This window comes from Saccostrea cucullata, unplaced genomic scaffold, assembly GCF_032062105.1.
Source record: "Saccostrea cucullata isolate Sc308-1 unplaced genomic scaffold, CSIRO_AGI_Scuc_v1 ctg1876, whole genome shotgun sequence".
Lineage (NCBI taxonomy): Eukaryota > Metazoa > Mollusca > Bivalvia > Ostreida > Ostreidae > Saccostrea > Saccostrea cuccullata.
In genome coordinates, this window is record NW_026929714.1 from 1,349 (window position 1) to 16,347 (window position 14,999).

Consider the following 14,999-nt stretch of genomic DNA (forward strand, 5'->3'; position numbering starts at 1 on the left):
ATGGCCCTAAGTGCCGAGCATAGGCCTGAATTTGCAGCCCTTCACCGGCAATGGTGATGTCTCCATATCAGTGAAATATTCTGGAGAGGGACGTTAAACAGTATATAATCAATCAATCAATACAGCGAATGTTTGAAATTTGACACTTTCGTTTTCAAGCGTAAACAAACCGCCATGTTGACTGAATACTTATGGCACGTGTCTGTATATAAAAAAATTAAAAAGGAATAGTAAAGGACATGCTATTCATAAATATTTCAGTGCTAATTGCAATACAGCAACCTTTTTGAAACAAAATTGAAGTATACAAATCATTAATAAGTTCTGTTAATCATTCTTTATACATTGAAGTGTGTCATTACAATGATTATTAGTATATTTGTTTTCACCACATGTATTTGATTTTCATAATGCAACTATGTGTGTAACACAAATCATACACTTTTTTCTCTTTGCAAATAACAAAAAGATTGTCAACTGTATCAGTGCAGATTCCATACGGTTTATTTTTTCCAAGGGTCAGATAATGAAGGAACTGTCCATCTTTGTCCATGATATGGACACAGCGATTACCATAATCAGTTGTAAGGATGTGACTCTCACTGTCTGTAGTGATTCCTTGTGGACAGAATGCTTCATTCCTAGGAGAAGGAGTATGTCCAGTGTACCTGAATATCAGTTTCCCGCCCCGATTGACCACCACTATTGCTTTAGCACCATAGTCAGCTACACATATATCCAGATTCTTATTTTCACACATGTACATGTTTAGGCCAGAGGAATAGAGTGGTTTTCCCTCATCATCAAATTGAATTGTTTGGCTCTCTATGGAGTCGGTGTATCGAACAACTTTTGTTTGTTTGTTGTCATCACTTTCCATAGTAACCAGAATGTCACCAGAGGAAGTGCTACAGACATTACGAGGTTTCCAGTTCTGAAGTCTGATCAACTCCTGTATCTCGTCATTAATAACGATGTTTACTGTTTTATACATGCCATCAGTATAAACTAAGTCTCCGCTTCTTAACACTGCTATGTCTTCTGGTATGGCCCTTGTCTTCGTTTTGATAAACCGGTTTTGTGAATGCTCCTTTACATCGTAGAGTTCTATAATATTGCTATTATCACATATCCACAATCTATCATCACCAAGACAGGAAATGTTTTGAGGATTATTTGTAAGATGGAAAATATCAATGTAAATCTGATGGAATACAAAATCTGGTGATTTCGTTTTAGTTAACCGAGAGGAACCGGCTTTTTGCATTTCTTGCCTTGGTTTCAATATGTAACCATAATCTTCTGATACAAATGAAAATGGTGATATGCTTCCTAATTGATGACTTAATGTTTCGTCTTGAATTGTATTTGGAATAAATTGGGGTAGTGAGGGTACAATTTTTTGTGGAAGCTTTTGATATTGATCTGTCTTGGGTCTTACACGTATTAATTTTGCAATGTCATTGGTTTTTTCAGCAATGCATTCATCCAGTGAATCAATTTCATCTTTAATTTCAATAATTTTCGTGTTGATTTCAACCAAATGATTCTGCAAAGTTTCTAACTGAGAGGTCTTCATTTCATCAACTTGGGATTTAAGTTTCTTTACAACTTTATCAACTTTTCTGTGCCAGTAATGCCCACGCTTTGTGATGGCCTCAGAGATAATTTTATATTCTTTTTCTAGCTTATTTATTCTTTTTTTAACATCAGTTGCAATGTGTTGATAGGTCGGGTAAATGTAAATTAATTGATTTTGCTGCTTAATTATCATTTATTTCTTTTCCCCCAGAACTTGTAAGATTTTTGATAATCTATTACCAAGGTGTTGATCAGATGCCAGACAGGTGTGACAGACAGGAATGTTACAGTACCTACAGTAAACCTTACATCGCTCTATATCATGGAAGGCACATTTGGGGTAGAGTGGAGTGGAATTTCTAGACTCAAATTTGAGCAGTCTGTGATCCTTCAATTCATCAACAGAAATGTGTTCTCCCACACAAGCCTTGCACAGGCTATTGAGACATGTATAACAACACATATGTGCTATAGCAGTCTCACACAGGTCACATCGAATTACATCCTGGGAACTTGGGGTCCATACCTGCATGAAATTGAAAAACAAGAAAATTATTTTATGTTGATAAATATCATTATTTGAAAAAAATTGATCATCTTTAAATTCTATACTAGCCAGAGACCTGTTTACTGTTGGTTCCTTTTTTGGAAACTGTTTAGTTTTTATATAGAATTTTTTTTAAATATTGAATTCATGTATGTAGCATTTATAAATTTAATTATATTCAAAATAATCTTGACATAAAGGCAAACTACCGAAAATACAGGTTCTACTGTTTAGTATTGCAATTTATTGATTCATCATAATGTTCCTTCTGTGATAATATTGAAACTTTAGATCATTTGTTCAATACATTTACTTATTTCAAAGAAACTGAAACGTTCAATTTGTTGCTATAGGAAATCGATTTGCTTCGTTAAATTTTAAACTACAGACTGATTCAAGATCGAAAGTCGACTTAAGGAGCAAGATAGATTAGCCTGATATAATATTAGATAAAAGCATTTCCAAAACAAATATTAACAAGCAAATTCAAAGAATTGTGGTCCCCCGCTTTCGGTGTCTTTGTGGGTGAGATGTTATTTTTTATGACATATTGTGTGTAATATGAACATCCTATCATATGTCATTTATTTAGAAATTAACAATGAAGTTAATTTTTTTCTGTATGATGAAAACCCTAATCCTGACCGTTAAAAAATTATGGCCAAAGTAAAAAAGTTTTTAAAAGTAGGTCACCTCCAAGGTCAAAATCAAAGGGTCAAAGTTGTTGATATCCAATAAAAAGTTTTCTCACAAGGATTACATATGTGAAGTATGAATGTCTTGGCCCTTACTGTTCAAAGTTATGGTCAAGGTTAAAGTTTCTTCATAAGTAAGTAAATCTTTAAGGTCAAGGTCAAAGTTGTTGATATCCAATAAAAACACTTGCCACAAATAACTCATATACATGTATATGAAATGTAAAAGTCCTAGTTTCTACCGTTCAAAAGTTGTGACCAAAGTTAAATTTTTTTGAAAAAGTAGTTAAAACTCAAATGTAAAGATCGAAGGGTCAAAGTTGTTGGTATCTGATAGGTCTATGTGAAGTACGAAAGCCGTAGCCTTCACCGTTTAAAAGTTATGGTCAAGGTTAAAGTTTTTTCATAACTACGTAAATCTCCAAGGTCAAGGTCAAAAGGTCAAGGTTATTGCTATCCAATTAAATGTCTTGCCACAAGAAATACATCTGTGAAATATAAAAGTCTTAAGTATCTACTGTTTAAAAGTTGTGACCAAGCTTAAAGTTTTTTAAAAGTAGTTAAAACTCCAGGGTCAAGGTCAAAGGGTAAAAGTTATTGGTATCCAATAAAAAGACTTCTCAAAAGGATTATATTTATGAAGTACGAAAGCCTTAGTCCCCACCGTTCAAAAGTTAAAGTCAATGTTAAAGTTTTTCATAACTACGTAAATCTCCAAGGTCAAGGTCAAAAGGTCAAGGTTGTTGTTATCCAATGAAAGGTCTTGCCACAAACAATATATATGTGAAATATGAAAGTCCTAGTACCGACTATTCAAAATTTATGGCCAAAGTAAAAGTTTGGAATTTTTTAGTAAAAGTGGGTCAAACTCCAAGGTAAAGGTCAAAAGCTCAGTTTGGTGGTACCCAAAGAAAGGTCTTGTCACAAGGTATACACATGTGAAATATGAGAGTCATAGCTCCACTAAATCAAAAGTTATGGGCAAGGTTAAAGTTTTTGTGACGGACAGACTGACGGACAGACGGACAGACAAATGAGATTTAATGTCCCCTCGCTTTCGCGAAAGCGGGGGACAAAAAGGTAGATATCACAAATTATCAGGACTGTGTAATAATTTCAGCTTCGGATACAGGCGCCAAAGGGTGGTGACTTACTCAGGAATGGTTGATTTTGATAGATTCATAGATTCGATATGACTTTCGAATTTTTAACCATATTGATAAATCCAAGACAGATATTCTGAATCGAAATCTACCTCAAAATAAGGAAAACTGTGAAGGCTACAAAATAAATTCTCATTTAAATCAGTAGAATTGATTCATTTTCCAATAAATAAAAAATTGAGTATTAATTAAAAACAAATAGTTAAGATGATGAAAACTTTTGACTAGCTCATTTCATAGGTGTTCTTTTTCTTTGTATGCAAAAAAGAACAAAAAAGAAAGATTCGATTGAACCACTTGCATGGTTGGTACTTATATATGTTAAACGACTTATAATTTGTTGTGTAGTATACATTTCAATATATTTACCACACGAGAAACGCATGTCCGATAAGAAGGAGATGTGTTTTTATAAAATGAATACTGGAATTTTCATGTATTACGCATAGATGTGGTCTCTTTCGGTAGATTGTTTAGTTTTTCTATTATAGTAAATAAATAAAAGCGAAATACTTCTAGGGTCAAAATAGAATGTTTTAAGCAAGCTACAAAACAAGGTTGCATATATTGAATATTGTAAATCAAATTTGATTTTCTTCTTGTTGAAAGGGATTTTTCTCTTATTTTTCATGAAACATGTTAGTTGTCTACAAACTAATAAAATAGTATGACATGTAGCTGTACGTTGAGGAATCGCCAATATTTGACATCACAGTGTAAATTTATATCGATTCTAAAAAGTAAATTGAAGCAAACTTACTATTCAACATGTGGCCTTACGAAAGTTAATTGTATATCTTTTAGAAAGAATATTTAAGGAGTGAATTTGGAGTGTTTAAAGACAAAGCTTTTTATATGCACTATTTATATGTGATAATCATATAATCTGAAAACTGCTATCATCTGGGGAAAAGTTAATCAGGGATATGATAGCAAATAAACACTCTAATTTTATTTGTTTATTGTTTAAACAGTATCTTATTCATAAAATACAAAATAATATACAATGGGCATGGATTGAACAGCAGGTTAGTTCTTTCCACACTGTCACACTCTCAGTGACAAACTGGATCAAAAATATTTTTAGGTATAAAAAATACAGCTAAAATTTCTTCCATGGAATAAAATTTGTTCTAAAAATTACTCATTTCAAATTTAAAAGTCGGATAAATCTTTCAGCTTCTGTGAATTGAACGCTACGGAACATGTCATGTGATCACCTTGATCAAGTGATTTGCGCATAAGCAGAACAGTCACTGATGGGCAATATAATAGGAGAGAACTATCTTAAAAATTAATTAATACTGAAAATTAATTTCATTTCTTTTATGGATGTTGTTCAATTACTTTGCAAATTGTTTGATTTTGAATACCGTTAGTAGAATTCTCTTCCGCCAATGATCTTCATAGTGACAACTTATTTTCATTCACTTTATCAAAATCGATATAAAAAATAAAACCTGAAGTATTTGTACAGGAACTAATAGTATACGTCTGCATACAAATTCCAGAATTTCATTATTCAGATAACTTTAATGTAAGTCAAAAGGATCACCAAATATCCAATGTGTTTATGCTTAGAAGACCTTTTACGTCATACTGTATCAAAAGCCTTTGATAGATAAAAAAACACTATACAACATAACTTTTCCTCAACAATGCTGTTAATATTCTGTTATTACTTAACGCTTGAGTAATCCGGTAGGAAAACAGCCTGAAATTGATTATAGACGTTTGACGTTTACTTTTCACATAGTTTTTATTATGTGATTCAAAAAGTGAAAGTTGTCCATAATTTAATCCAATTGGTCTAATGGTTGATTTTGGTAATAGAAGATTTACATTTCAAAAGGGGGGTGCGAGCTTATATACTTTCAGACACTTCAATAAACTGCATCAATAAAAAAAAATTTGATCACACAAGACACTATATTGACTTTACAAGTCTTTAACAAAATTTACATAGGTCTAATGAAACTTTTCAATAATTTTTTTTAAAAAGTTTGTTTAACGATTGAAAAACTGAATAAAAAATAAAAATAAAATAAAAAGAATTTTCAAATAAATAAATTCAAAGTTTTTTTTTTCAATCGTTTACAAAAAACGATTTTTTAACTGTCCTTACTTCAAAATATATGCGCAAAGTATGAAAAAATCAATTTGAAATAAATTTGAAATCGATTATCCAAGACCTCTTACCTGACTAGAACTAAGTAAATGTCTGCTTTCCTTGCCAACGGATATACAACACAATGTTGATGCTTTTGCGTCACGTGACTCAAAATCTCTCACAAGAGGTCGCTATACTAGATCAAGCTTAGCGTGCAGAATAACTCTGGGTAGAGATTTCCTGTCAGGAGTATCTTATTCTCCCCTTTCATTCCAGTTATATAGCATGCCTACTCTGATCGTTATTGATCTTTGTGCATAATAACAGTTTCAAGTAATTAGATGACACGGCATATAAACGTTTTGTCCTGATCTTATCAAATAAAACCATAGTTTCATATATTTTTATTCTTCAAAGGAATATTTATTCTTTGGTATATGTTGGAAAAAGGGTGTAAGAGGTATCTGACCTGTGACTGCAAAATGAATGGGTAGAGAAAGGCTACTCTACACGATCAACTCATGACAAGCAATATTATTGCATCTGGGTTATTTCTCCACAAACAAACCTAATTCTATCTACCATCTTGATGACGTACTTGTTTTATAATTGGAATTTATCTACAAAATATCACAAGAGGCCAATGGACCCAAATAATCAAGTACTATAGACTAAATGTTTTAAAACATAAATTTCAATATATGTATCAACATTGAACTGTATTTGATAATATTTATATCACAGTTGTGTAAATTTAGAGATAAAAGGACTGTAAAGTATTTTTTGTCAGGTATTTTAGGATAATTGCTATGTTTCTTAATATAGTTTATGACCTTGTATAACATGGAAGTTATATGACCTATATAGTGATTGATTCACTGCCGGTTTTTTAATTTATATCACGGGTAAATATACTTCCCTATCAAAAAGGGGACGTTTTTAGACTAATTTTACCAACTTTATGACGTCATATCAGCAATGATGAACATTAATGTTTACTTATCTAGTGTCATGATGTAGGATTATTAAGAACTTTATGGAAGATTTGATCATGATTTGCCAACCCGTTTTACATCCCAATAAAACTAAAAAATGATACTTCATTACTTTAATTTACATTTGTGACTGATTCATACTATAAATTTGCCTGATTTTGACTTTTACTGTGTGAAATGCATTATTTTTCAAACCCAACGGCATGTATGAAATCCACTGATCGCGCGTCGACCCATCACGACGGCTTTACGAATTACGTCAGACATTTATCCATACGCACATCTATGACCTCTTCATCCCGTACCTGTATTTATACAGTAATGAACACGCTTGCTTTCAGAGTTGTTATATAAAGGAAAACATTTGCAAATGTAAATATTCGAGGATGACCACATCGCTTCAACATTGACACAAATTTGGCATTTCCAGGTTTCCATTTACCTACCCTAACAAAAAAGTACTATAGTTAACTATAATTAACTATAGTTTACTATAGTTAACTATAGTAAATCAAAGTTTTCACTATAGTAAATCAAACTATTTTTACTATGAATTTCAGATATATATATATATTATTTTTTAAACTTCCTACAAATACTTTTCTGGAATCAAAATGAAGTATTCCTTGTATATTTACATATTTTATCAACAAAGGACTTTATTAGTATGTAATTTAAGATATATTAAGGCTTTAAATCTTCAAAAAAGTTCTTCAGCAAATTTTCATAGTAAATCAAAGTGTCAAAGTTTTCACTATAGTTAACTATAGTAAACTTTAGTTAACTATAGTAAATTTTTGTTAGGGTAGGTTTACAGTCTTAGGCAACAATACACATATATTTGTAGCAATGATCAATTGTCTACATATGCAGCAAAGTATTTTTAATAGTGAAATTAGTATTTCACTTGTCGGTGGAGAGCTTCACTTACGGACAATGAGCAATGAGGGATCTTTTTCGGGGCAACTCCTACTAGTACTGCGACATGGAATTTCGGTTTATACGGTCTCATCCTAAGGCCCGGTTATATACCCCTCCATTAATTTTGGAAACGTTTAGGTGCAATTTCATAAGATACCTTTATGATTTCACGATTTATTCGTTTTATTACTGCCCACATTATACATTATGATATCTTTGATATGCTATAAACTTAATTACACCTGTAGCACCACATGATTGTCATATCAATTGCAATAAATAAAACCGCCCGAACAAGACAAAATGAAAAAAGTACCAGGTATATCCCCTTTATCTTTTATTTATTATTTTCTATTTCTGAACAAATTGTCCGGTAAGTGACCAATGTCGGTTAATGCAGGTATTTGATTTTCTCAAGAGAGCTTGACAGACTGAAGAAATATTTCCAAGCAACAAGAAACAGAGTGTCGTCTGTATTTGTACACAACCCACCAAGAGCATAAAATGGAAAATTTAGGTAACGACGAAATTGTCCATGCTCGCTTATTATATGCACACAGTTATTATCATAATCAGTCGTGAGGATGTGACTCTGACTATCTCTAGTGATTCCTCTTGGATTGAATGCTCTATACCTTGGAAGAGGAGCTTGTCCAGAATATTTGAATCTCAGTTTCCCGGCCTGATTGACCACCACTACTGCTTTAGCTTCACAGTCAGCCACACAGATATCAAGGTTCCTGTTCTCACGTATGAATTTATGAGAACCATCCGATGAATAAAGAGGTGCCTTTTTATCATCGAACTGAATGGATTGTTTCTCTGTTGAATCAGAGTATCGGGCAACTTTGGACTGTTTATCATCACTTTCGATAGTAAAGAGAAAGTCGCGGGAGGAGGTTCTACAGACACCTAGAGGTTTCCATTTTTCTAGTCTTATCACTTCCTCTTTAAATTCACTCTTCACAATGTTAATAGTTCTCTCCCATTGATCTGAATACACTAGCTCTCCACTTCTTGTGACTGTTATGTCTGTTGGGTTCCTGTTTATTGTCCTTGTTCTTATTAACTTGATTACAGCCTGATTTATGCTGTAGATGGTCATGGTACAGCTTTTATCACAGGCCCATATTTTTTCATAACCCAAACATGCAACATTTCGAAGGCAGCCATAATGATAAATGCGCTTATCGAAAATTTCTGGTTCATTACGCAGCTTTTTATGAGCAGGAGATACTTTAACTGATCTCTCTTTAACTAAAGGAGGGGAACTTATCTTCGGTGATTTAAGAGGAATTGATGAGATATCCCCGAAGTGAGAACAAAGTTCGTTCTCTTGGATAACTTTTGGTGTAAAAATTTGGGGCAGACAGTATAGGTATTTTTGGAAAGTTTTTATGATGATCTATAGAAGATCGTAAGCTGATGACTTTTGAGAAATCATTTGACTCTTTTGCAATATCTAATACAATAATTCCATCCCTTATGTCAATAATTTTCTTGTTAATTTCATCAAGAATTTTCTGTAATGTTTGTAACTGGGATCTCTTCATTTCATCAACTTGGTTTTTTAAGTTGATGGACGAGTTCGTTGATTTCTTTTTGCAAGGCATCTCCGTTTTGTTGTGGATTTTAGGAGGTTTTCATATTCCTTTTCTAACTCACTTATTTTGTTATGTATATCAGATTTGATCTCATGGTATTTTGGATTAACATTTTCAATTAAGTCAGATTTGTATTTGTTTATCTTATCCTTCTTTTCATCCAGAACTTCTACGATTTTTGATAATTTATGACTGATATGTATATCAGATGAAAGACAACTGCCACAGACGGATATGTCACAGTTTCTACAGAACATCTCACATCGATCTTTTCCATGGGAGGCACATTCGGGGAAGAGGGGAGTAGAATTCCTCAACTATTCTTGGATTCATCTGAGATGTGTTCTCCCACACAGGCCTTGCACAGGTTGACGAGACATGTGTCACAGTGCATCTGTACTTTAACAGCCTCACACACGCCACAGTGTATCACGTGCTGGGCACTTGTGCGGGGGTCCATGACTAGACCTTTCTACTCTGAAATTAGTAAATAGCAATTCTTTCTTGATCAGCTCATAAATTGTATCTGATTTTATAAAATAATGATATAATCATATTTTAGTATTCTGTATTTTTTCTCTTTTTTGTTAACACAATGGAATACAAAACCTTATTTCCTGATAATTTAACTTTAATAATATTGTAAGATGTTAAAGTAACATCAAAAAATGACTTTCTTTAATTGCAAGTTCACATGCGCATGTCATGGCAAAACATGATCCAAGAAGTGTTGATAAAACACTGACGTTTTGTTCAAAACTAAACAGTTTTAAGAGAAAAGAAAAAACAATATTCTCAAGCTGTTAACAATAAATAAAAGAAATGATTTCATTATAAGGAAAAAATTTTTAATATGAAGATAATGTAACGAATACCTATTACCTGCGTACTGGTGGAAAATAACAGCTGTCTTTGCCAACAGAAACCCAAATTACTCTGTTTGCAGTCCCATGACTTGCATTATCGTTATCTACCAAGTCAAGGTTTTTAGATATCTGTGCTCTACATTTCGATCAACACCTTACTGTTACTATCGGTAACAGTGCATAAATTATTCAATGTTTGTGTAAAGGAATGAACTTTGTGGATTTCAAAAACTGAACAACGTTTTTTAAACATTTAACTGTTTCTCGTTTTAAACGTATATATCACTTCTAAAAGAGTTTGTGCATATAGATATTTTAAAAGGTTAGGTACATGCATATACTTGTATAAATTGATGTTTTAAAAAAATCCATTATTTGTTGTAGGCGTATTATTTTAGTTATATATATACGGCGATGTGAATGTTTAAAAAAAATCCACCCTTACATTGTGAATTCTCATGGAATGTCCCAAGATAAATACGTTCAAGATCAGTAAATATATAAATGGTATATGCCCAATAAATGCAAGATGTGATGTCAAATAATGTGTTTATTTTTTAAATCAGAAGCATTTTGCGAACCTTCATTGTTTGAGTTAACATAAGTTTAAATCATAATTAAGTTGTAACTGACTGACAATTTGAACGAAATGTAATTTGCACAATTACGGAGATATCAAGGAGCTAAATCATTCTTTAAACATGGGCGAAAGGTTCCAAAATTTCAGCATTTAAATTTTGATTGGTGATAAATGACAGTGCAATTCCAAAGTGGCAATTGATTGTCGGTATATGATATTTGAAATCTCGCGAGAAAATAGTTATCAGTCTGTATTTGGGAAGAAAAATACTAATGCATTTATTGAATACACTTTCCTTTTTTTTTTTTTTTTTTTTTTGCTTTATTTGTATGTTTTGTTTTAACATTTCAAATATTTATTTGCTTGAACGTCTGAAATGTAGGAAAATTACAAAAGAATTTACATTAGGCCTGTGAAAGAATTTGAGAACATGTTCAGAGATCCGATTAACTTTTACAAAGTCTCTATACTGACCCATAGAACGGTTTCAGTTCCTTGGTTTATAAATGATAGAATTGATTTTTCATATTTTTAAAATATATTTTTCACATTAATTTATCATATACATTTCGGGTTTACTAACTATTTGAATTTTAAAAAATATTTGATGTCCGCATTGTGCTTCCTAATGAATTTGTTTTTTTTTTCTCACTTAACTCTTTACAACTTACAGAATTGCTATGCAAGATACATTGAATCCTCGCATCATAGAAATATTACTTTACCATTTCCCCGCAAGCACTTTATAGCGGGGTACAAATTTCTCTAAAGTTTAGCGTAAATAATATTCTGAAATAATATTTTAATTAGAAAATAACTTTTCTTATTTTATGAGACTCAAGCAAGTATAAAATAGTTGGAATTTGGCAATGAAATAAAGATTAAATGAACTTTTTAAAGTGCGTGAAAATGCGTGAATGCGGGGAAACGGTAAATACGTGATTTTGCGTTAGAAATAGGAAATGGTATATGCGTTAAAATGCGTGACTGCGGGGAAGGGTGTTAAACAGCGGAAATGATGTAGACGAAAATTGCTGAGTGTTATTTTTTCTTAAAAAGACATTTTTATATCCAGAAATTGAAAAAAAAAGTTTACTTCTTAAAAAATAATTATCTCTCAAACAAACAAACAATAATTAACCCTGTCGTAGTTTTCTGTTAAAGGCATCTTTCAGTCTATTAAAAGAAATACGTCCCACAACTCTTCTGTTAGAAAATGGAAATTTAAACATAAACTAATAAATTTAAATTTCTGTATTATCCAATCATGACGAGGAGCACACGGTGGAAGAGAACGATCGGCGAAAAATGTCCACCCTCTACATAGCATCCGATCCTCTGATTTTTAGAGGCCTGTGCAACAAGTTTGTAATGATCAGATTCAAAGGACTTTCGATGTTGATAACTTATGTTATCTCCATATTTACTCAGTAGAAACCTTAGACAGTTTTCATGAACTTGAAACATGCATTTTATTATTCATGAAAGCAAATAACATTTATGCTTAGATATAGTAAATGGCTACTTGACAAATCTAAGAAAATGTGCTTAAATATACTGTATATACATGTAGCGTGTTTTTATTCACATCTTTTTATGCCTCTTCAGGCTTGAGAACAAGGTTGCCTTGTTTTAAACTTGAACCCCCAGCTGAACAAAGAGGTTCACCAGATTCATCAATTTGCATACTTTGTCTTTCCATCGAATCAGAATATCTAGCAATTTTTTAACCTTTGTATACTTATTATTTGTTTTTAAGGACAGATGATGCAAACTTTTGTCAAAAAATCTGAAAATAACAACTTTAATCATGTTTTAACGAGTAACATGATTAAGGTTCACCGCGTAGATTTTAAATTTTTATTCAAAGTCTTAAAAAATGGGATTTGATGCAAAAAATATTTGTATAGAATAACAAGGATGTTTTCAGAGAGGACTAAAGGGGATATTAGCTAGTATTTCTGATCAAAAGTTTTATGTAAGGTCATAGGGAAGATCAAGGTAAAGCGTTAAACAAACACAGAAAAAAAGGTTCAATAATTTATTTCAAGGTGCTATATTTATTTTCCATTGTAAAAGTACATATACGATCTGCCATGGTTTGTAGTTGGATATGATTTTTATCCAACGAGTTGTATAATTTTTATCCCCGAGTCTTGGCGAGGGGAAAAACACAACATAAAAATCTTATCCAACTACAGACCATGGCAGATTCTTTTTATCCCATGTTTAATACTTCACAACCGATATTTACACTGTTTTTATATGGGACTCTGTCTTATGTTACTTCATCATGCTAACGCAAAAACAATTGTGATTTCATAACTGAACTTAATGGTGGGATATGAAAACGATATCTCCTGAGCTATATCCACGGGATAAAGGGGTAAACATTGGGTAAAATATTATAACTCCCCATAGATCCGCCCACTTTTCTTACCCTCTTCCCCCTTTCTACCCCTACCCCTAGATTGCAATCATAAATTGCCAACAAATCTATTTCCGTATTTTATTTTTAAATTAATTAAGTTTGTGATACTTTAAAAAACACAAGAAAAAATTTTTTTAAAAGGGGGTAGAAGGGCTAGAATAAAAAGTGAAAAAGTCAAGATTAAAGTTGGAATTATCAAGACTAAAGATGGAATTTCCACGATTAAACTTGGAATTTCCAACTTTAATCATAGACTAAAAAAAATTGAAAACCCAAGTTTAAAGTTGGAATTTCCCAGATTAAAGTTGGAACTATCAACTTTAAAGATGGAATTTCCAAGATTAAAGTTTGAATTACATGTACCAACTTAAAAAAAAAATATTACGTGGCAATTATACGCTTATGTAAAAAAAAAAAAGGCAACAGAAGCATAAATCAAAAATATGAATTTCTTGTCTTCATAAATTGTTAATCTGTCTTTTGCTTTGATAAATCCTTGAAAAAGTCTTATATGTCTTGATGACACATAAGGTTTCAAGAAAAGGAAATGTCCTTGTACAAGGTAACAAAGTTATTTCTAATGCCATTTTTTGCAAATTGGGTATGCCATTGATTAAAAAATGTACAAAATTGTGTTGACCGTTGAAAACTCTTAAACGAAAAATAAACATGCAATATCCTTCAAAAACGTGTAATTAATAACTAACATATATCTATTAGAAATATATGACAACGCATTCTATTTTTTGAATAAAAGTACAACACATCCCAAGAACAAAAATACACAGGAAAACATTATTATTCCACAAATAATTGATACAAAAATAAGTAAGTACAATGTGATATTAAGAAAATACCATATCAGAATCCATAGAAATGATAACAACACATCACAGAGGGGAAAACAGAGAGGATAAACTATGTGTCGAACAAGTTCAAATAAGATCACGACAAGACCTGCAAGCAAGATGCTTGTCAGAAATAATCTCTCATGACTTGATCTTTTTGTCTCTGAAAATGAAGAAAAAAGATTTCTTTTCAAATCAGTCTACTGTAAATCACTATTTATTCGCGAGAACTTTATTTTCGCGTTATTACGCGAGACAGTATGCTCGCGAAAATTTCATTCTCGCGTATAATAGAATTCCTTAAGATTATATATAGCAATGACCACAATACGTGAAAATTTTGTCTCGCTAATAAATAGTCAATGTCCTTCTCGCGAAAATAAGGTGTCGCTAAAATTAAGTGATCTACAGTATTTGGTGTTAAACATAAAAAAAGCAGGTGCATTTTATTTTTATTTTATTTTTTTAAGTTAAAACAAAACGAAGTTCTTCGACTTCGGTCAAAATTATACAACTATTTACTAAGTTCGAGGGCAAAATGCGTTTTGTCAGAACCAAGAACGAAACTGTCTGAGGCCGTTAGAATTAATTCTTCAATGATTTGCTCTCAAACGAACACACAATAATTATTCCTGTCTCAGCTTGTTTTACATAGATC

General features: G+C 32.0%; 1 protein-coding gene across 1 annotated transcript; it reads right to left on the reverse strand.

Moving 5' to 3' along the window:
• Positions 1-440: 440 nt before the first annotated feature.
• LOC134282012 (uncharacterized) lies at positions 441-9,117 on the reverse strand (the record flags this gene model as incomplete). Its single annotated transcript, XM_062764453.1, has 3 exons — positions 8,648-9,117; positions 1,822-2,018; positions 441-1,683 (listed from the first exon to the last, which is right to left on the reverse strand). Coding segments are annotated over exons 1-3 (1,910 nt in total), but the record flags the coding sequence as incomplete, so codon positions are not given.
• Positions 9,118-14,999: the final 5,882 nt, after the last annotated feature.